This window comes from Syngnathoides biaculeatus, chromosome 23, assembly GCF_019802595.1.
Source record: "Syngnathoides biaculeatus isolate LvHL_M chromosome 23, ASM1980259v1, whole genome shotgun sequence".
In the NCBI taxonomy this organism is placed as follows: Eukaryota; Metazoa; Chordata; class Actinopteri; order Syngnathiformes; family Syngnathidae; genus Syngnathoides; species Syngnathoides biaculeatus.
This window is the reverse complement of record NC_084662.1, coordinates 19,161,678-19,180,031: the sequence shown is the minus strand read 5'-3', so window position 1 is coordinate 19,180,031 and position 18,354 is coordinate 19,161,678. Positions and strand designations below refer to the sequence as shown.

Here is an 18,354-nt window from a genome sequence, read left to right as displayed (position 1 = left end):
TAAATAAAATACTGATAGAATGGGTCTGTTATTTCACTGCAACACCGTACACTACACTACCCCCCCACACACACACACAGTTTAAAACAGTTGTCAGGTGTCCTACTGACATTTTTCAATAGAACGACACATAAGATGAAGAATTATAACACACTTAATTTTGAGTTGACACATTCCTCCACTCGGTTTTGCTGCAGTTTTGTGCAAACCCTGAGTAAAGCTTTTGTGGCCATAACCGTTGCAGTTGCTTATTTTTGTCTTTTAATATGCATCTGGAAGGTAGGCCCAAAGCAGTCAAAAGGAGAAGTGGTGGGGAAAACGTTTCTGTTTGCGTAAACATTGAAATGGCAATGAAATTTACCAGTGTTGTGACATATTGTCTATTTAACAATGCGATTTTGAAGCTGCGGAAGGATTCAATGGCTGACTTCTTTGCCACTCACGCGAGGGGAACATGTCATGTGACAGTTGGTGCTGGCAAATCTCGAAGCAATCTTCACTCTAACTCAGTAATGTTATTTTGTCTTCTGCTAACACTTCCAGTTCCATCACTGTAAAGGTCCCTATCCATCAGAATATTTTCTCTATTGTGTCATGTCATTATCCAAGCCGCTTATCCTCATACCGACCATTGCGGGAATGATGGAGCCTATATCTCAGCTAGCTTCACTACACTCTGATCTGGTCGCCAGTCAGTCACAGGACAGATGTCGACACCATCACTGAGCAGGAATCGATCCCACGCTGCCCGCACCAAAGGCAGGCTTGTGTAGCCTCTTTATTTTTTCCATTCTTTTATCAATAACACAGGTCAAAATATCTTACATGGTTTAACATCTATGTATGCAGTTTGTCAATTGAATACATCAGGCACTAAATGGCATAAGGATGACAAATCGGTTGAATTTGAACTCGCTGACAGTGTGGTATAGTTTTGTCAAATAATCTTCAAATACCTGCCCAATTTGTGGTTGGTAGCAACCCACTCAGACTTTGCCGCTGCCGACTTGTTAAAGTACAATCTATATACTGTACAGCGCATGTTTTGATTTTCAATAGTTCTAAACCTAATTTATGATGCAACAGAAGACGAAATAGCAAAGCTTGCATTAATCATCACCAGCTCTGATCGTCAAGGCGAGTTCAATACAAATGAAAAGAGCAGATGATCAACATGACCTCAAAAAAATCCCCTTCTCTGTTTTCCACCCACGGCCCCTTTCCGATCACATTTGGACCTTTGCTTCACAATGATAGAAACATATTGAAGGATGTGACATCATATAACTGCTTGGTGGCACCAAATTGCCTTCTCGAAGCTAGCAAACGCTATAATATGGAGAAATCAGAGCCAAGCTGTTGGCCTTCTCAAATGTCAAGCAGAAAAGACCAACTACAATAATATGAAAAAGGACATTTCAGGAATTTAGAGTGTCAAATTAATGTTACATGTTTTTTTTTTTTTTGGGGGGGGGGAACCAGAATGCCCAGAGAAAGCCCACGGACGCACAGTAAGAACATGCAAACTCCACACAGGGAAGGCTGGGATTGAACCCGGGTCCTCAGAACTGTAAGGCCAGCACTTTCCAGCTGAGGCACTGTGCCACCCTAAGTGAAAATCAAATATTTAAAAAATACATTAAGAAATTTTGATAGAAGGGGACCTTTAAACTTCAATTTGAGCCTGCCATAGTTCTCCAAATATTCCATGGTAGAAAGCATGATGCAATCCTTCTGTTATATACAGTAAACGTTAAATGGATGGTATTGTAATTAGGTTAAGAGTACGCCCTGCACCAGTTCATATCCCTGATCGAGTGCATGGCATCATTGTGGCCCTGGGCAAGACACTTTACCCACATTGCCAACGAATGAATGTGGTTGGATGTTTGATGGCGCTTCCGTCAGTCTGTTCCAGAGCAGCTGTGGCAACACAAGTAGTTTACCACCCTCAGGGTGTGACTGAGGAGTAAATGAATAATGCATGAAATTCTAAAGCGTTGACTGCAGAGAAAAATGCAATATATATTTAATTTGTTATTGTTGTATAGATATAAATACGCTCGAACAAAGTCACAATTAAGGTAAATATTTGTTGTGGCCATAAAAAGAAAACATTTTGTGCCCCATGACCAAGTATTCCAATACTGCTGTTCAAATTAGCTCATTGCACAATACTGGTAACCTCAAAATGTCAATATGGTCACGCAGCATACTTCCAGAAATTGCATCACATTTGTCAGATTTTCAAACTTTGCTATTATTAAACCCAAAATATTATGGGTGGTGTCATTTAAAAATGAATTTGTACATTGTTCTTGGACACATACAGGAATTATAATTACATTTACTAGGGTTCCATTCTTTTTAGAGAAGTAAGCTTTTGCAAAGGTTGACTTTCCGTGTTTTCTAGTTTGATGCAGCCATGCATACTGAGCATGCAAGACATTCATACCTTGTAATATTTGTACAAAAGATTTCCAAAACTGAAATCAAATGTATTCCTTCTTTGCTGAGCCCACATTTCTTTTATGGAGGCAGACAAAGGGTGCACTACTCTTTGAAACACATCTTGAAGTGACATTGTAGCTGTGTGTGTGTGTGCTTGCAACATGACAGACCACGAGTACTTTTTTTTTTTTAAATGCAAGTTCCTTGTATTTGAGGCAAAATTAAAAGAAGCAAGTACAGCATTGTTACCAGCATGTGTGGACATTCTCTTTACCTTTTTTGTTATTGTAATTTGCACACCTCCACATAGCTGAATGTATGCTCCTCCTAAAACAAACCAAAACATATGTTTAAGGTTAAAGTTACAATCATCTAAAGTTGTATAATATTTCAATGAATAAACTTACTGTAGAAAGATACAGTAAGTGGAACAAATATAGTGTTGACATTTAAGGTTTTGTGCTGGGATAGCACCTGTGACACCAAAACTCCATCCCACACATGATCAAACCAGACCCGGGGGTGGGGGTCTTTCACACACAGCCTGGAAACACTGTATTACCATGAATGAGCGACGCTTTCGTGGAGTAAGGTCAGAAACTGGAGGGGCGGACGCAAAGCGATACTAAAATATTGTGTGGAAAGTATAGAGTCAACAAATGGGTAGTAAGCACAGGTGGAGGGGGTTCACCATTTGGGTCATAAAACTCCATTCATGAGTATGATTCAAATCCATTCTTAAAAATCTGAATACAGTACGCTAGATATGACCAAGTGAATGATTCTCAACCCCCACCATCCTCCCCCACCACATCATTAAGCTAAATCTTAGATGATCATTTGTTTCCTGTCCAGTGAAATTAACGATTGATTAGGACTCCAACCAAACGAGAAACATTTGGACTCCAATTTCAAAATACCATATTACATTGGTCTGTAATTACTTTATCTCACTCTCCTCACACCGTTATGACATGAAAAAAAAAATCTGAAATGCTTATTACCTTCTCATGTCTTTCATGGGTGAAGTGTGTCTCGGATTGTATTTGTGCTGTGCAGTATAAAGTCATGCATAAGTAGTTTTAAATGGTAACCTAAGTGGTACATAACTGCACTGAGCAAGTAGCTCTTTGCATGGTTATGAAAAAGGGTTCGGTAACCAATAAGAGGTAGGAGTAAAACATGCACCGAGAGTGAGAGGGAAATTTTGAATTAGCCCTAAGGAAAAAAAAATATAACCAGTTGAATTTTTTTCTTCACATGCTTACATGGGTTTTGTTTGGGTATCCTGCATACAGTCCAAAATTAAAATAGGTTAGTGCTAGAGGTGAGATAACACTTGGAAACCAGTTCATGACTACTGGAACGCATTCTTTTGCCATTATATTTTAGACTATGTACAGTGCATTCAGAAATTATTCCCAGCTTTTCAATTATCTCATCTTTTTTAATGTTACAACACCCTTATTCCAAAATGGAATACAAGTTGCACGCTTGTTATGCCAATCTCAGGACACTTTCACTTGTTTCACTTTGCAGCACGTCTCAAGCCCCATCAGATTGTATTGGGGTGAGCTCTCCAAATATGTTCAGTCAAATTCAAGTCTGAATTTTCAGTTTAGGCTGCAAACATAACAAAATGTGGGAAAATTGAAGCGGTGAGAATACTTTCCAGACACACTGGATTGTACAGGTAGGTTGTTTTGTGTTGGCCACCATGCACCAATGAGCAAATCTATGCAGTATTTATATTGCATAGATGTGGAAATACGTTCTTACTGTAGGATATTTCAGGTACCAGTAGGGTGTCTTTACTTGATTTATTTTTCTGATGAGTTTTTACTTTTACTTCCTACATTTGCAGACACATATCTGTACATTCAACTTGTTGCTTATTTAAACGTCCATGGATGACAACGCAAGGAACAAAAAAAGAGACGTAAATCGAGAGCGATTTTTATAGATTAATATCTTGGGGAAAAACAAAAAATAGCTTCTGGTGTTCAAAAATTTTGCAGTATTACGATATTGTTAGCCAGTATTGGGGGGGGGGCAAATGTTGACAAAGCTTTCAAAACACTGGTTTTGATGGAATCCAGTGATTGTTTCTTTTTCTTCTAATTATGAGCACAATACAAAAAATCGTGGGATTATTTTGTCCGCTGTTTTTTGCTTTTTTTTTTTGTTCTGCCAAGTTACTGTATCAGGAAAAAAAATTACTGTGCTTCTTTAGCTTACTCTTGAGAATTTTAATCAGTAATTCTACTTCTACCAATACTATATTTGTCCTCAAGTAAAGAAGGTGCGTACTTTTGCCACCGGTGTGGAAACGTATTATCTATATGATGACCCCACCTCCCGTCAAAGCATTCACCGTTACCATGGGGACTTCTCACACCGGATGTAGTTTTAGTTAAGGCATCATAGCTTCCGGGCCGACACGGAGCGTCACCTTTTAGTTACTTGCATTTTCTTTCGAACGAACTCCTCAGCCAAGTGTATCTTGCAAAATGTCCCGAGGCTCAAGTGCAGGGTTTGATCGCCACATTACCATCTTTTCTCCTGAAGGAAGGCTTTATCAAGTCGGTCAGTATGCACTGTTTTTGATAAAGTCCGTCTTGTTTGCTAGCTAGCTAGCGAAATGCTCTGTCATGGTTCGCTTTGCACCCTTAGCTGGCTGATAGCACATCACCACCTGGCAATAAATGTATTTTATGAATCCATATGAAGCTAATTTTCCTTGACAGGGTCGTGTTTTGAAAGATTATATATTCCTAAGAAAGTTAAACCCCATGAACCAGCAGTTTAATGGCTATCTGCTGTGATACTTGCTAACCTTTAGCCTGTCAGGCAACCACTGACTACATTGTTGTTGCATTTTTAACAGGATTGACGATAGGAAAAGAAGAAACGCATTGTGATTGGCGTTAACATGTTGAAAGTGCCGATCTTTTGATTGACGATATCAAATTTCAGTTATATGGCAAATGCTTTACTAGTTTGAAGGAAGTTGAAAGTGGAAGCATCACCAGTTTGAACGCATGTAGTGAAAAAAATAGCGCTGAGTAATTACACTGATATATTGTGGTTTCGTCCTTTTATCAACTAACGATAATTTTACTAAAATAAATAGGTCTGTGGTCATTATTGTGTTAATCTATGACATTGTATTTTATATAGGCAATCCATATTCAGGCGGCACAAAAATGAACTTTTTTTAGGGGATGTGGGGGTCGTGACACCCTTAACTCATTAAAAACTTTCAATTTGCCATGCTTTATTTTTGTCCACATGTAAACCATACAAAACAAGTGTCTTATATATGATAATATATTACCATTTTCCTTTTTCTCACAGAATATGCTTTCAAGGCTATAAATCAAGGTGGACTCACATCAGTCGCTGTTCGTGGAAGGGACTGTGCAGTTGTTGTGACACAGAAAAAAGTACCGGTAAGCTCACATTGCTGTATTGTACTGCTCTATGTCTTTCGAGTTGTAACTTTTAACATTAGAGTAGTGATTTATGACTTTGTTTTGTACATTCACTGGTTTCCAACTTGAGGCATATTATATTGGCCATTGTCAGTATTTCTGAGAAGCCCAGGTGCATTGCTTGCACTACTTGTAGACTAAGCATTGATGCTACGGTGTGCTGTAGTGTTTAGAGCTGTACATGAACGTACTCTGGTTAATTAGCGTAACTGCTTTAGCCTTTCTCCACTTTTTTGTGAGTTATTAAATGCCTTTTTACTATGAATAATTAGTTATCTATGACACCATTTTTGAACCATTTTAACAGGACAAGCTTCTAGATTCCTCCACAGTGACCCACCTTTTCAGAATAACAGATAACATTGGATGTGTAATGTCCGGAATGACAGGTAAACGAACAAGCGACTATCAACACAAATTTGTTCTAGAAGATGCAGGAAACGGTGTGAATAATAATTAATGAATCCGTTAATTAAATGAGTGCTAGCCATCAAATATTTAAAAAACAGCTATGCTGTCAGGCTAATTACTTCTTTTCTCCCCTCACCAAACAACATCGACAGCTGACAGCCGTTCCCAAGTTCAGCGCGCTCGCTATGAAGCAGCTAACTGGCAGTACAAGTACGGCTATGAGATCCCAGTGGACATGCTTTGTAAAAGGATTGCAGACATCTCTCAAGTCTACACACAGAATGCTGAGATGCGACCGCTGGGTTGCTGTAAGTATAGGTTAGAATCGAACAAGTCGTCTACTAGTTGCCACCCGTCTAATAGATGTCTTTGCTGGGTGTGTCACCCACTTAAACACTAGGTAGCACAAAGTATTATACTTGTTCTTGTACACTACACCCTAAAGTAATGTGAGATCATTACTCCTTGTTACCGATAACTTGCCAGTAAATTAAACAAAGGAGAACAACTGGACATTCTCTGTAAACAACAAACGTTTTTTTTTTTTTTTTTTTTTTTTTTGTTAATCCCATGAAGGATTGCACTTGCAGGCTGAATATTTTTCAAGTAGCTCACAAATCTAAAAGTCTTGGTTAAAAAAAAAAAGAGGCTTTATTCTTTTGAAAGAACAAACCAGGAGAACTGGGTTTAAAAGAAACAAATCATGTAATTAGTTTAGTCACAATTATTATAATTAGTTAATAGATTAGGTTACGCTTTCTTGTGGTGATACAATGTGAAAATGTGAATACAAACTTTTTGCTGGTAAATAAATGTGAAGTTAATTGTTGTATGCTGTCTATACTAGACAGTACTGTAGTTTGGAGTTTGAATTTCACCTTAAACCTTCTGTGTGGAGTTTACATTTTTTTTCTCTATCCTTGTGTGGGTGGTTGCTGGGGTATTCCAGCCTCCCCACACATTCCAAAAATATGCTTGTTAGGTTCATTAAAGACTGGGGACACGACCAGGGTCCACCCCCGTCTTTGCCAGAGTCAACTGGGATAGGGTCCAGCAGCACATCAAAGTCTCTAATATAGATAATGTAGAAAAGGAATGGATAGATGCATAATCTCATATGTATTAATTTACTTTATTCAGTTAAGTTAGTACCTCATCATAAGTGACGCACAAATAAAAGCGACCAATGGAAGGCGGTTTAAACAACACAGGAATGACAATAGAATGGATCAAGTAACTGTCAGCCAATCCAATTTGTTGTGAGAATTCTGCTAGGATGAAGGTGTGTGACTGGCTGAATATTTACTCTTAGATTGCTTATAGTAATGGACAGCTTTGGTACAGTAGAAGACTTCGGTATACAAAGCCAAGGTCCAATACAACAACAAGTTGTCCTGTAGCTGATCAGGTTCATTGTAGCAAACACTAAATAAGTCTTTGGGAATCTCTCCTGGTCCATTGCTACTAAAAACAATACTCTGTAGCCAGAGCAGCAGTGCATTTGTCATTTCTAACCCGCAGGTATGATTGTGATCGGCATTGATGCAGAATGCGGCCCGCAGGTCTACAAATGTGACCCAGCAGGCTACTACTGTGGCTTCAAAGCCACTGCTGCTGGAGTGAAGCAGACAGAAGCCACCAGCTTCCTAGAGAAAAAGGTGAAAAAGAAATTGGACTGGACCTTCGAACAAACTATCGAGGTATGTGATATGAAAGCGGCCTTTAAAATATCAAGCGACTTACTATTACAATCTTCTAATCTTCTCACCACCACTTGAGTTGTCCTAGAAATTATTGTATTTTTTTTTCTCCTTCCCCCTCCCCACTGCTCCAGACGGCGATTGCTTGTCTGTCAACTGTCCTCTCCATTGATTTTAAGCCCTCTGAACTTGAGGTGGGTGTGGTCACAACACAGGACCACAAGTTCAGGTAAAGGTGGCTCATTATTTCTCTTTAAAAAAACAAAGGGAAAGGCATTTACGCAAAGTAATGAGTACCCATCAGTCAGAAATGGTTATCCGCCATGTGTGGGTGGAACCTGAATCAAGCAGTAAGATATAATTACAAAGGAGGATGTGATTTATTTCTTTGGCATGTGTGGAATTTACATTGCATTTGAAAGTATGACTACAGTTTAAGAAAACTGGAAGAATGCTACTTCCTTAAGGAAAAAAAACCCATATACCCATGTATATAGCTATATAAATGTCTGGTTTTGTACGCTAACAAGAGCAATAAAAAAAATATGGCACCACATGAGGCTGTTAATCCCACACCAAAGCTACTAATGGTGCGCTCATGCCTGACAGCCAATAGGATCATACACTAAAAGAGCGTATGCAAAAGACCAGAACAGAAAAGGAAAATGGGACATCTGTTTGAAGAGGGGCTACAGTTACCAACATATTTCCTCTTTCTAGGATTCTGACTGAGGCTGAAGTCGATACTCACCTGATGTCTCTGGCAGAGCGGGACTAAGCCGAAGAAAGTGTGCCCTTTTTGAATTAAGTTAGAGCGTGATGGGATCAGCAATTCTCACATGGAAACAGACATTATCTTGGTTTACTGTACATTGCACTCACCAATACATTGAACAATAAAAATGTTTTTGAATAATATAACGTCAAATGCGGTTTTTATCCTCAGGGAATTCCATGCAAGTTGTTTGCAGTTTCAAAACTGGGTTTTTTTAAGGTGACGGTCCTATAACTGCATCCTGTTTCATCAGAATTGGTTTCATGTGTCAAATTTAGAAGCGGCAGGGTAGGGTGTCTATGGGAACATGAGCAGTTCACAACGCTGCTTCCTGATGTATCACATGACTCATTGAAGCAGTATACAGTGGTTTTGTTTCTTTCACGACACGAGCAGATTTGACCTTATTTCGTCAATGCACAGTAATTTGTTCAATCGAGATCCAAGAAGTTTAGTTGTGGTTCATTATGGTAGTGCATTGAATGGATCATAGTGAGAGCTGTTTCTGGTAGTTTCTTAGACCAAATGTGAAGGGCGGGAATGAAGAACATCTTTTATATAAGAAATCAGCAGCATTATCCTTGTAAGGGTAAGGTAGCTGGTAAAACATGAATTGGATCCCACACAGGTTTCGCCACAATATTTAAATTCCAGTTCAGCAGATTTACATACTTTTTTGCGTCCTTTGCTTGTGGGAATCTTGCACTTACATTGTAGTAATAGTGTATTTTGGGGAAATGACAGCTTTACACTAAAGCTTTCGTCATGCACTGTTGATCAGAAAGTGTATCACAGTTACCCAGTCCAGTTTCCTCCAGTCATCAACGAATTTATCATCTGCCACACCTATCTCTGAATCACAAATCAAAATTGTATAAATCCCCTCTCAGATGTCATGTTTTCCTAAATCAAGGAATCATCATCGGAGCTCCCCTGTCATGTGCAATTAGATGTGATTTTAAAAGGAAGCAGATGAGTCTGTGGAAAACCCCCTGAAGTCCCACGCACATTTATATGACCGTACAGCCCCAAGGTTTACACCCCTAGGGACAATTATAGGTAATGTGTACACTGCTATTAAACCTAATCATTCTGGGATCTTCCAAAAGGTGCCAACTAAAGGCAGGGTTCATAGTTCTACTGGTTAATTGAGGTCATTCTTCAGGGAGGAATGCATATCAGATGACAGAGATTTGGATGTACTGTACTTTCATTGAATACTTCCTGCTTACTGTGACTAAAAAGTGGATCAGTTGTGTAAAACTGGCATTTCCTTCTTTGAAAGTATGTCTTGTGTTGCTTGTGTTGTGCTATCCATTCAATGGTAGGTTGGAATATTCAGCACAGTATGTTCTATGCGTGGCGCCGTGGGACTTTACAATGTGAGTCACACACTGACCTCACCTCATGCAAGGAAATCCCAGACTGTTCCATAGGGTTGAATGGGATCATTTTGGCCCATGTCTTTGAAAGTGTGGCTTATAATTCTCAGCCCTGTCAGTTTATGTGTAGTGACTAACTGTGGTTGTGTTCCAGTAAAAATGCCTCAGACAGAAGAGGCCCGTAATTCATTCTTCATAAGCTTATTTTTATTCTATTTAACTGATAGTGTTTCATTTCACAACATATTTACAGGTACAAAAATAATATCTCTGTATTTACAATTTACTACAAATGACCAGTCTGGTATATTCACATCATGGTATCCTTATACAGTATTGCAGAGAGAACACATGAACATATATGCTGGTCTCGCTGTGTGTTCTGGGAATTGAGTTCTGTTTTCTGGATCAATTAGACCAGCGCAGACGACGTCTTCCTTCTTGTGATCCCGGGCCAGCACTTTTTGGACATCCTAGGCAGGTGTTTGTCCTTTCATTGGGCCGTGGTTCGGGGACCCACTAGCAGCTCTTCTGACACCCCCAGTGGCAGGATTTCGTTGGACTTTACTTTCCAAACTTGATGTCATCATATAACTGCATAGGTAGAGGAAACCTTGGTTAACATTAGAACATGTCCAATATTTAGCAGTTCTCCGAGATGGAAACTCACCTCATCTTCAGTCAAGTCCAGATCGTCCATATCGCTCTCGTCGGATTCGCTGTCGGGCAAGGCCCTCAGCTCCTGTGCTGTTTTCTCGTATAACTGCTGGCGTATATCATCATTTTGTCTGCCGTAGGTGAGGTGGTACGCCGTGAAACCACCGTAGTTGAGGCAATTTACGTCAGCGCCAAGGTCAAGAAGGCGACGGACCAGTGCTGGGTTTTGGACATCCACAGCCAGATGGAGAGCTGCCCTCCCGCTGCATTGTTCCTATAACAAGACAAAATGAACGGTTACGTCGGAAAATGGCTCCAAACTGGCAAACATTAATTGCGGTCGATCACACCCACTTGGGCATTGATGTCTGCGCCCAGCCCAACTAGATTCTCCACTAATGAAATGTAGCCGTGAATTGACGCAAGGTGAAGACAGTTATGTCCTGGAAGGCAAAAAGACAGTTCAGTTAAGTCAGTCAAACCCAAAACCGGATTTGCATAATTTTCTTGGCGGACTTCCGAGCTTACCGCTGTAGTTGGGGAAGGAGATGATGGAGGTGAGGTAGCGCTGGCTTGTCTGAGTGATGACGCCGAAGCAGGCGAGGGAGCCTCTCTTGCAGGCTATGTGCAACGGCGTGTTACCGCAGTCGTCGGTCAGCCGCGGGTCGCAGCCCGCCTTCAGGAGCCGTTCCACCAGCTGGGGCTGCTCGGTGATCACAGCTAAATGCAGCGCCGTCTGCAGAAACATTTACCGCGTTAGGTCTCTGACTTCAATGTCAGCCTCGTGTTTGATTTCAGAGAATGTGAGTGGATTAGTACCTGTCTTTGGTGGTTCTGTGCGTTCAGAAAGGGGTGATTGTGAGACAGTTTGATCATCTGTTGGGCTTGATCGGAGGCTTCATGAATGATGGCCAAGTGGAGAAGCCTGTCAGAAAAAGGAAGATTTTAGTCAAATGAACGCTCTGAGGAAGTAGCTCCAGTCAAGTCATAAGAAACAAGGCCTGTGCAACAGGAACGTTTCGCAAGAGTGGACTTTTGTTGGGTTGTTTCCACCAGTTGTGGCTTGACACATCTGATGCTTTATCAGTTACTGGCACTGCGCCAGGGACTTTCCTGAGCCCACAGAGCTCAGTTTAAGCACCGCCCAGACTCAGCCTGAAATCCACACAACTCACGCAAACGCTCTGGACATTTTTCGTGCAACCCTTTGAAAGTTGCATGCTTTTTGTTGTTGCATTTATTTTGAAACTGGTCATACAAAGGTTATGTTGCACGAGTGGGCCATTTTGATTTTTTTTTTTTTTTTTTTTTAAGATGCGCAAGACTGTCTTTTGCAAACGGCCATTATTATATATAAAAAATGAATCCACTTACGTGTCGCCGTCGTCGGTCACGACACCTCTCCAAGGCTCGTATTCGTGAACGAGATCTTCGCGCACGCGCAACTCTTCCAAATCGTTCACCAGATCATCCTCCTTCAGCGATTCCAGGCCACTGTCGAAGCGGTCGTCTTGGCAGGGTAACATTTTCCCGTGTTTGGGCTCCATGTGGTCGAGGTCGCCGTAATCCATGCGATCGCAGTTTGATACTCCGTGGACGTCCATGATGGCTGTCACGAGACAAGTTACACGCGTACAGTCCAAAGGTCAGAAACGAGTGTGGCTGTGAGGAGGCAGGCGCACTGGGTTTTGTGCGCTCGGCTGGGAGGAGCCTGCGTGGGGATTTCCAATTGATTTATCTAAAACAGGGAAATCACACAGGCAGGGCTGTGCTTTTGTGTGAGAGAGAAAAATCCCCCCCTCTTCATCCCTCCAACCCTAAAGTCAAAATAAAAACTTGTAGTTTCCTATTAGACACCTACAGCGCGTTCATTCCATCGAAGGGGGTGTTCGATTGTGAATGATGGCCATGAATGAAACGGGGACAACCTCTGTTAGTCTATTCAAGAATTCCCTTTTGCCTGGGGAAATTCGGCTTTAAAAAAAAAACAAAAACGTTTCCTTTGAGTTACTTTTCAGTAATATTTGCAATTCTTTTTTTCAACGATTTAAAGTGAATGCGTATGTTTGAAATATTTCTAACAAAGTGCACCAAAGCGTGTATGGCAAATTCACTTACGTCTTTTTTTTTTCTTTACCATAGCTTGTGTGTTATAATAGCAATTGGAATAATAAAAAAGCGGATTTAATTTTTGTTAATTACAATGATTATGAATTAAATATAAAAGGTATCAGTGGACCAAATGGTTCCAATGTATTTGTTTACTTTGCTAGGTATCTTGTTCAAATGTATGCGCTTTATTACTCCAGTAAAGCATACACAAGATTGAAAGTAACTGAACATGTTCAATATTGTGATTGCAGTTTTTACTGGTGTAAAACCTACAGTGCATCATATAGACTCTCTCTCTCTCTCTCTCTCTCTCTCTCTCTCTCTCTTCTCTCTCTCTCTCTCTCTCTCTCTCTCTCTCTCTCTCTATATATATATATATATATATATATATATATATATATATAAATGTGTGTGTATAATTAATAATTCATCCATTCATTATCAGAGCCACTTATCCTTACAAGGGTTGCGAGAATGTTGGAGCCTAACATGCAAATTCCACACAGGCGGTGGGCGGGATTGAATGTACTTAATAATAATTTCTCCAATTTAATTAGGCATCAATTTCAAAATCTACTTTTTATTTTTATTCAACATTGATTTTACAGCTCTCAATTTCAAATTCGTGGGATTAAGGTATTAGCGATATAGCATTTCAAAACTCTCCTGTGTCTGCACATTGTATCTGCAGACGAGGGAAAATTCTTGAGTTTGTACAGTGCAACTCTTGTGAAACCAACACATCACTTCATCCGCCACAAGAGGATGTTTGGGACTTGCCTGTCTTTGTCAATGTTTAACACACTGCAGCTTTTTTTTTTTAAATATATTTCACACAAGCAGCACGGTGGAGCAGCTGTAGAGGGTTGGATTCACGGGTTCTGAGGACCTGGGTTCAAATCCCCACACCTGTGTGTAGTTTGCATGTTCTCCCCGAGCCTGCGTGGGTTTTCTCCGGGCACTCCGGTTTCCTCTCACTTCCCCAAAACACGCAACATTAATTTGAGACTGTAAATTGTACCTAGGTGTGATTGTGATTGCGGCTTTTTGGCCGGCAACTAGTTCAGGGTGTACCCCGCCTCCTACCCGATGAGAGCTGGGTTCGGCTCCAGCACTCCCGCAACCCTTGGGAGGATAAGCAGCTCAGAAAATGGATAGGGGTGTTGATTACTTTTTTGCAAAAATCCTAAAATTGATGTATCATAGATGCAGAATGTTGCACAATATCGAAATGTAGTAGGTGTTCGAATTGCTGTACCTTTCCCGGGGATTTACTTCTGCTAAGATACAAGAAAAGCGGTATCCAAGCATTCATAGCTACAGTACACAGTGGGATTTCTACACAACAAAACACACTGAACATACACACCCACTAGGGTGTTGTGTGTCTTTGTTTTAGTGTGAGTCACATCAGGGAAATGCCACTCGTACAAACATGCACGCAATCTTCGCCTTTGGCATTTAATTCCAAGCAATCTTTAATCTCTGCCAAGTGTTATAACGCAAAAAAAAAAAAAAAAAAGTGTGCATGTTGTCTCTGTTCTATTTGCAGCCCTACACTGAGTTCCAGGCTTTAACCCTGATAAAACGTCTGGTCTGACACGATACATGAAATACTGGAACTCCCACTAAATTACAACTCTGGAAATTGGGAGGGTTGTTGCAAAGACAACGCAAGCAAGTACTTTTGCTGTGTGTTTACATCTTGTTGCTATGGAGTCCAACGCTGCCGATCGAATGTCAAGTGAAATACATTGCGTTCTGTGCGTCAGCAAATCTCTACTTGTCTGGGCATCACAATCTATTCACTCATAACATTCCCTAGTGTTGACGTCATGAAAAGTTTGCTTAAAATGTGGTGCTAATTTTTTGCGTATGTCCTAATTAAGGGGAAATGTTTGAGTTTGGTGCTATCGTGTAAAAACGTGGTGTCGCGCAATTGTGTTAAGTACGCTGTAATGTCCTGCTGTAAACATGTATTAAATATAAAACAGTATATTACTAGGCATCATCATCATCATCATCATCCTTTCATCATCCTGTCCAGACACTACCCATCAGCATCTTGCCGATGACTGGGGGCCATTTAAGGGGTAACACTTCAAAACTAGTCAAACTTTTCAAAGTACTCATTTTTTTTGTGAGAATACAAGGAGAGAAAACCCTTTCTCGTCACTCTAAATAGAAACAGCCCGTGCAGGTTTCAACCAGGGTGGTAAATTAATTTTTCATCACTCCAAATAAGCACTGTTCTGTCATGTTTTTTTTTAATTTTTATTATTTCATTTCATTTGACTAGTCGGCACTGTGGCTCAGCTGGTAAAGCATTGGCCTCACACTTCTGATGTCTCGGGTTCAATCCCGGACCCGCGTGTGTGGAGTTTGCATGTTCTCCCCGTGCCTGCGTGGGTTTCCTCCGGGCACTCTGGTTTCTTCCCACAGCCCAGAAACATGCAACATTAATTGGACACTCTAAATTGCCCCTAGGTGTGATTGTCAGTACGGCTGTCTGTCTGTATGTTCCCTTCGATTGCCTGGCAACCAGTTCAGGGTGTGCCCCGCCTCCTGCCCGTTGACAGCTGGGATAGGGTCCAGCACTCCCCGCGACCCTCGTAAGGATAAGCGGCAAAGAAAATGAATGAATGGATGGATGGATGATTTGACTACTGTTGCTCAAATTTCCATTTCCATGCACTTGTGATTAGTGATCGAGGACACCAACCAAACCCTGCATCAGGTATTGCAGCGTTTGTGCTCTCCCTCCCTCTTCTCCACTCTCACAGTCATTGTTCACCTTTACGCGAGAGCTAGACCTGTTTCCAGGTTAGACTCTTGTTTTCCTGTTACTGATGCTATTTTAATCCATCGTCGGAGATTATGAGTTCAGTTAAGCAAGTCATTAATGCATTTACTGGAGAATGTTTCGTCCAAATATAGTTGTACTGTATTATTGGCACCACTAATTTGCATCTACCATGTTGGTGGAAAGGGGTAGAAAAGAGTTCTTTTAGCTTTTTCTAACAATATGTTAAACACATACACACAAAAACATACACATGCTTCACTTCTATCACATTTCATCCTCCTCCTAATTATTAGTCAGGTCATTTATTTCCATGATAAGTGACAAATGTATATTGGACCTCAGTGGTCTATTTTTCATCCAATCCAGTTGGAAGAAGCACCAAGCTACTTCCTGTTCAGTCACTTAGTGACAAGTAGCAAATATGGTATGGGGTAGATAACAACGTGGAACAGGAAATGGGATACCCAAGGTCTCACATGGGTCCAAATAAATCCTGAGACTTGAGAAATATACAATCGTGAATGCTCCACGACTGATTTCCAAAAGAAAGATTGGTCACGGGGAAAAGTTGAAACCACTGAGTTTTGATGCAGAAAAAGTTCCAGACCCAAAAATATCCTCTCTCGTGGTTTGTTTCTGTGTTTTGAATAGGAAAAAAAAGCAAAAGTAAAAACACGTGTGTTCATTATTCATTAGACAAAAAATGTGGAGAATTTGAGTACTTTTAATATAAATTCATGATTAATTTTGATTGGAAGACATATTTACAGGTTTGCTATTTGATTTATATAGCAAGCCAAAATTGCTCAAATCAATACTTTGCAAATGTTTGGTTTGGACCTCGGCAATTCCTCTTGGTTCTCAGCACCGGTTTTTTAATTATTAATTTAGCATCCAATGAAATACAAAACAATAAAGTTACGGCCATCAAAACTTATCTTTGATATTGTTAAGACCACATCCATAATATAATGATTATTATTTCATGTCACGTAGTTTTCATTTTTAAAAACAAGTGCAGTTTGTATTTTGTCATCTTTAATTATTGTCTCTCTACAGTGATTTATGACAAAAGGCTCTAATGTTATAGTTAATTTGGAACCTGTCAGTGTCAACAGGTCAGAAGTCCATCTGAAATATACATCAAACATATATATCCCTTATCTGACTGAAAGTACCATCAACTCTCCAAATGCGTGTGTATCAGTTCTAAAACTGTCCCTCTTGTTTTCTGTAGGGATGTGCCACTCAGTTATTTCATCAATCCCCGTGTATTTCCATCCTGAGGTACTCTTGCTGTGTTACATGTACACACATTTATTCTCTGCAATATGATCTGTTGACCTACTACTTCTTGGCATCTCTCACAGTCATCGTTAACTGATCCAATTGTTGATTTCGTGTCGTAAATAGTCGCATAAACTCAATTGAGTTTTGAGGTTGACCGTGATTGACGTCAATCATCCTACAGTATATTTAGATCTTGAGTGGAAGCATAATATTCGTAGCCTACAGAGATTAACTACTGTAGCTCCATCTAGCAATTCGGGTAGCACTGAAGATTTTGTAATGTTATGGATGGAATTTGGAGGTGTATCATCAAACCTACGTGCAGAACCGCATAATAATCTCAACAATTTCCAACATGTAGGAAGTCGGTTTCACTGTTTTGGCGGGGCTAGTGTATAACTTGTGGGTTAACTCATCTTCTGTTTGCTCTCATCTAGACATTTAACATTCCTTTGTTCGCATCTACATAGTTGGTGCTAGTCCATGTCGACATAACTTTACCTCCAGGTATTTGAGAGGACGCAAACTTGGGGTTGTGAAAGCTCAGACTTTCTGCTTGCGCACTGTAATGCTACACAGATTAGACAGCAAAGTTTCCTGACCCACATGCAATGAAAATGGATCACTTTGGCAGACACAACACGGAATTATTGGGGTTGCGTGACAAACAACAACCCAACGACTAACTCGCTTTGCTGCATCAAATGTACCCTGATTTGTATATATATATATATATTTTTTATTTTTTTTTATTTTTTTTTTCTTTTTTTTATCTACAGGCTAAAGGTTATGCCTGGTAGCATAGATGCTTGCGCAACTGTGGTTTCTAATGGGTGATGATATCACGGGAGCCTCCCTTCATTGTTTTCGCAGTGGAACTTTGACTTTTGTTCAGTTTTATGGTACTTATCTCAGTTTGTCATTTTTACACTTGTTCTTGACTGTACAAAAACAACATTACATAACATTAATTGATGAAGTAATAAATGTGTACACACCAACCAACCTATTAAAATATTTTTAAAATGAAAAAATATGTATTGTATCATGAAAGGGTGTGGTTCAAAATTGAGGGATGTCTGACCCTTATTTTGTTTTACAAAAATATTTTCAACATTTAAAATTTTTCACTGTCTGTCACTGTAAGAGATTACCGTAGATAATTCACCCATCACTTTTCACCTCCATCTTGACATCACGACCAGATCTAGATAAGTAGGAAGGAATGAAGAGGCAGAATTTTACACCTTTTTGCCTTTGGGTGCTTGAAGCATTC

General features: G+C 40.1%; 2 protein-coding genes across 2 annotated transcripts; one reads left to right on the top strand and one right to left on the bottom strand.

Moving 5' to 3' along the window:
* Nucleotides 1–4,819: 4,819 nt before the first annotated feature.
* On the top strand, nucleotides 4,820–8,969 carry LOC133496906 (proteasome subunit alpha type-6). The gene is made up of 7 exons (XM_061812996.1): nucleotides 4,820–5,037; nucleotides 5,809–5,903; nucleotides 6,253–6,334; nucleotides 6,509–6,664; nucleotides 7,878–8,056; nucleotides 8,191–8,285; nucleotides 8,777–8,969. Exons 1-7 carry the CDS (start codon nucleotides 4,962–4,964, stop codon nucleotides 8,832–8,834), a joined length of 741 nt encoding a protein of 246 aa, XP_061668980.1. The 5' UTR covers nucleotides 4,820–4,961; the 3' UTR covers nucleotides 8,835–8,969.
* A 1,502-nt stretch (nucleotides 8,970–10,471) lies between these two features.
* On the bottom strand, nucleotides 10,472–12,548 carry LOC133496465 (NF-kappa-B inhibitor alpha-like). The gene is made up of 6 exons (XM_061812091.1): nucleotides 12,245–12,548; nucleotides 11,690–11,795; nucleotides 11,399–11,606; nucleotides 11,225–11,313; nucleotides 10,884–11,144; nucleotides 10,472–10,807 (listed from the first exon to the last, which is right to left on the bottom strand). The coding sequence occupies exons 1-6, from the start codon at nucleotides 12,472–12,474 to the stop codon at nucleotides 10,778–10,780; spliced, it is 924 nt and encodes a 307-aa protein (XP_061668075.1). The 5' UTR covers nucleotides 12,475–12,548; the 3' UTR covers nucleotides 10,472–10,777.
* Nucleotides 12,549–18,354: the final 5,806 nt, after the last annotated feature.

What these genes read in the sequence shown, in the direction of transcription:
- LOC133496465 (XM_061812091.1), bottom strand. Translation starts at nt 12,474, where the DNA reads ATGGACGTCCACGGAGTATCAAACTGCGATCGCATGGATTACGGCGAC. An exon ending in GTGACCGACGACGGCGACAC is followed by an intron (nt 11,796 to 12,244) that starts GTAAGTGGATTC and finishes TTTTTCTGACAG; the next exon opens with GCTTCTCCACTTGGCCATCA. An exon ending in TGGACTTGACTGAAGATGAG is followed by an intron (nt 10,808 to 10,883) that starts GTGAGTTTCCAT and finishes CTACCTATGCAG; the next exon opens with TTATATGATGACATCAAGTT.
- LOC133496906 (XM_061812996.1), top strand. Translation starts at nt 4,962, where the DNA reads ATGTCCCGAGGCTCAAGTGCAGGGTTTGATCGCCACATTACCATCTTT. An exon ending in TGACACAGAAAAAAGTACCG is followed by an intron (nt 5,904 to 6,252) that starts GTAAGCTCACAT and finishes CCATTTTAACAG; the next exon opens with GACAAGCTTCTAGATTCCTC. An exon ending in GATGCGACCGCTGGGTTGCT is followed by an intron (nt 6,665 to 7,877) that starts GTAAGTATAGGT and finishes TCTAACCCGCAG; the next exon opens with GTATGATTGTGATCGGCATT.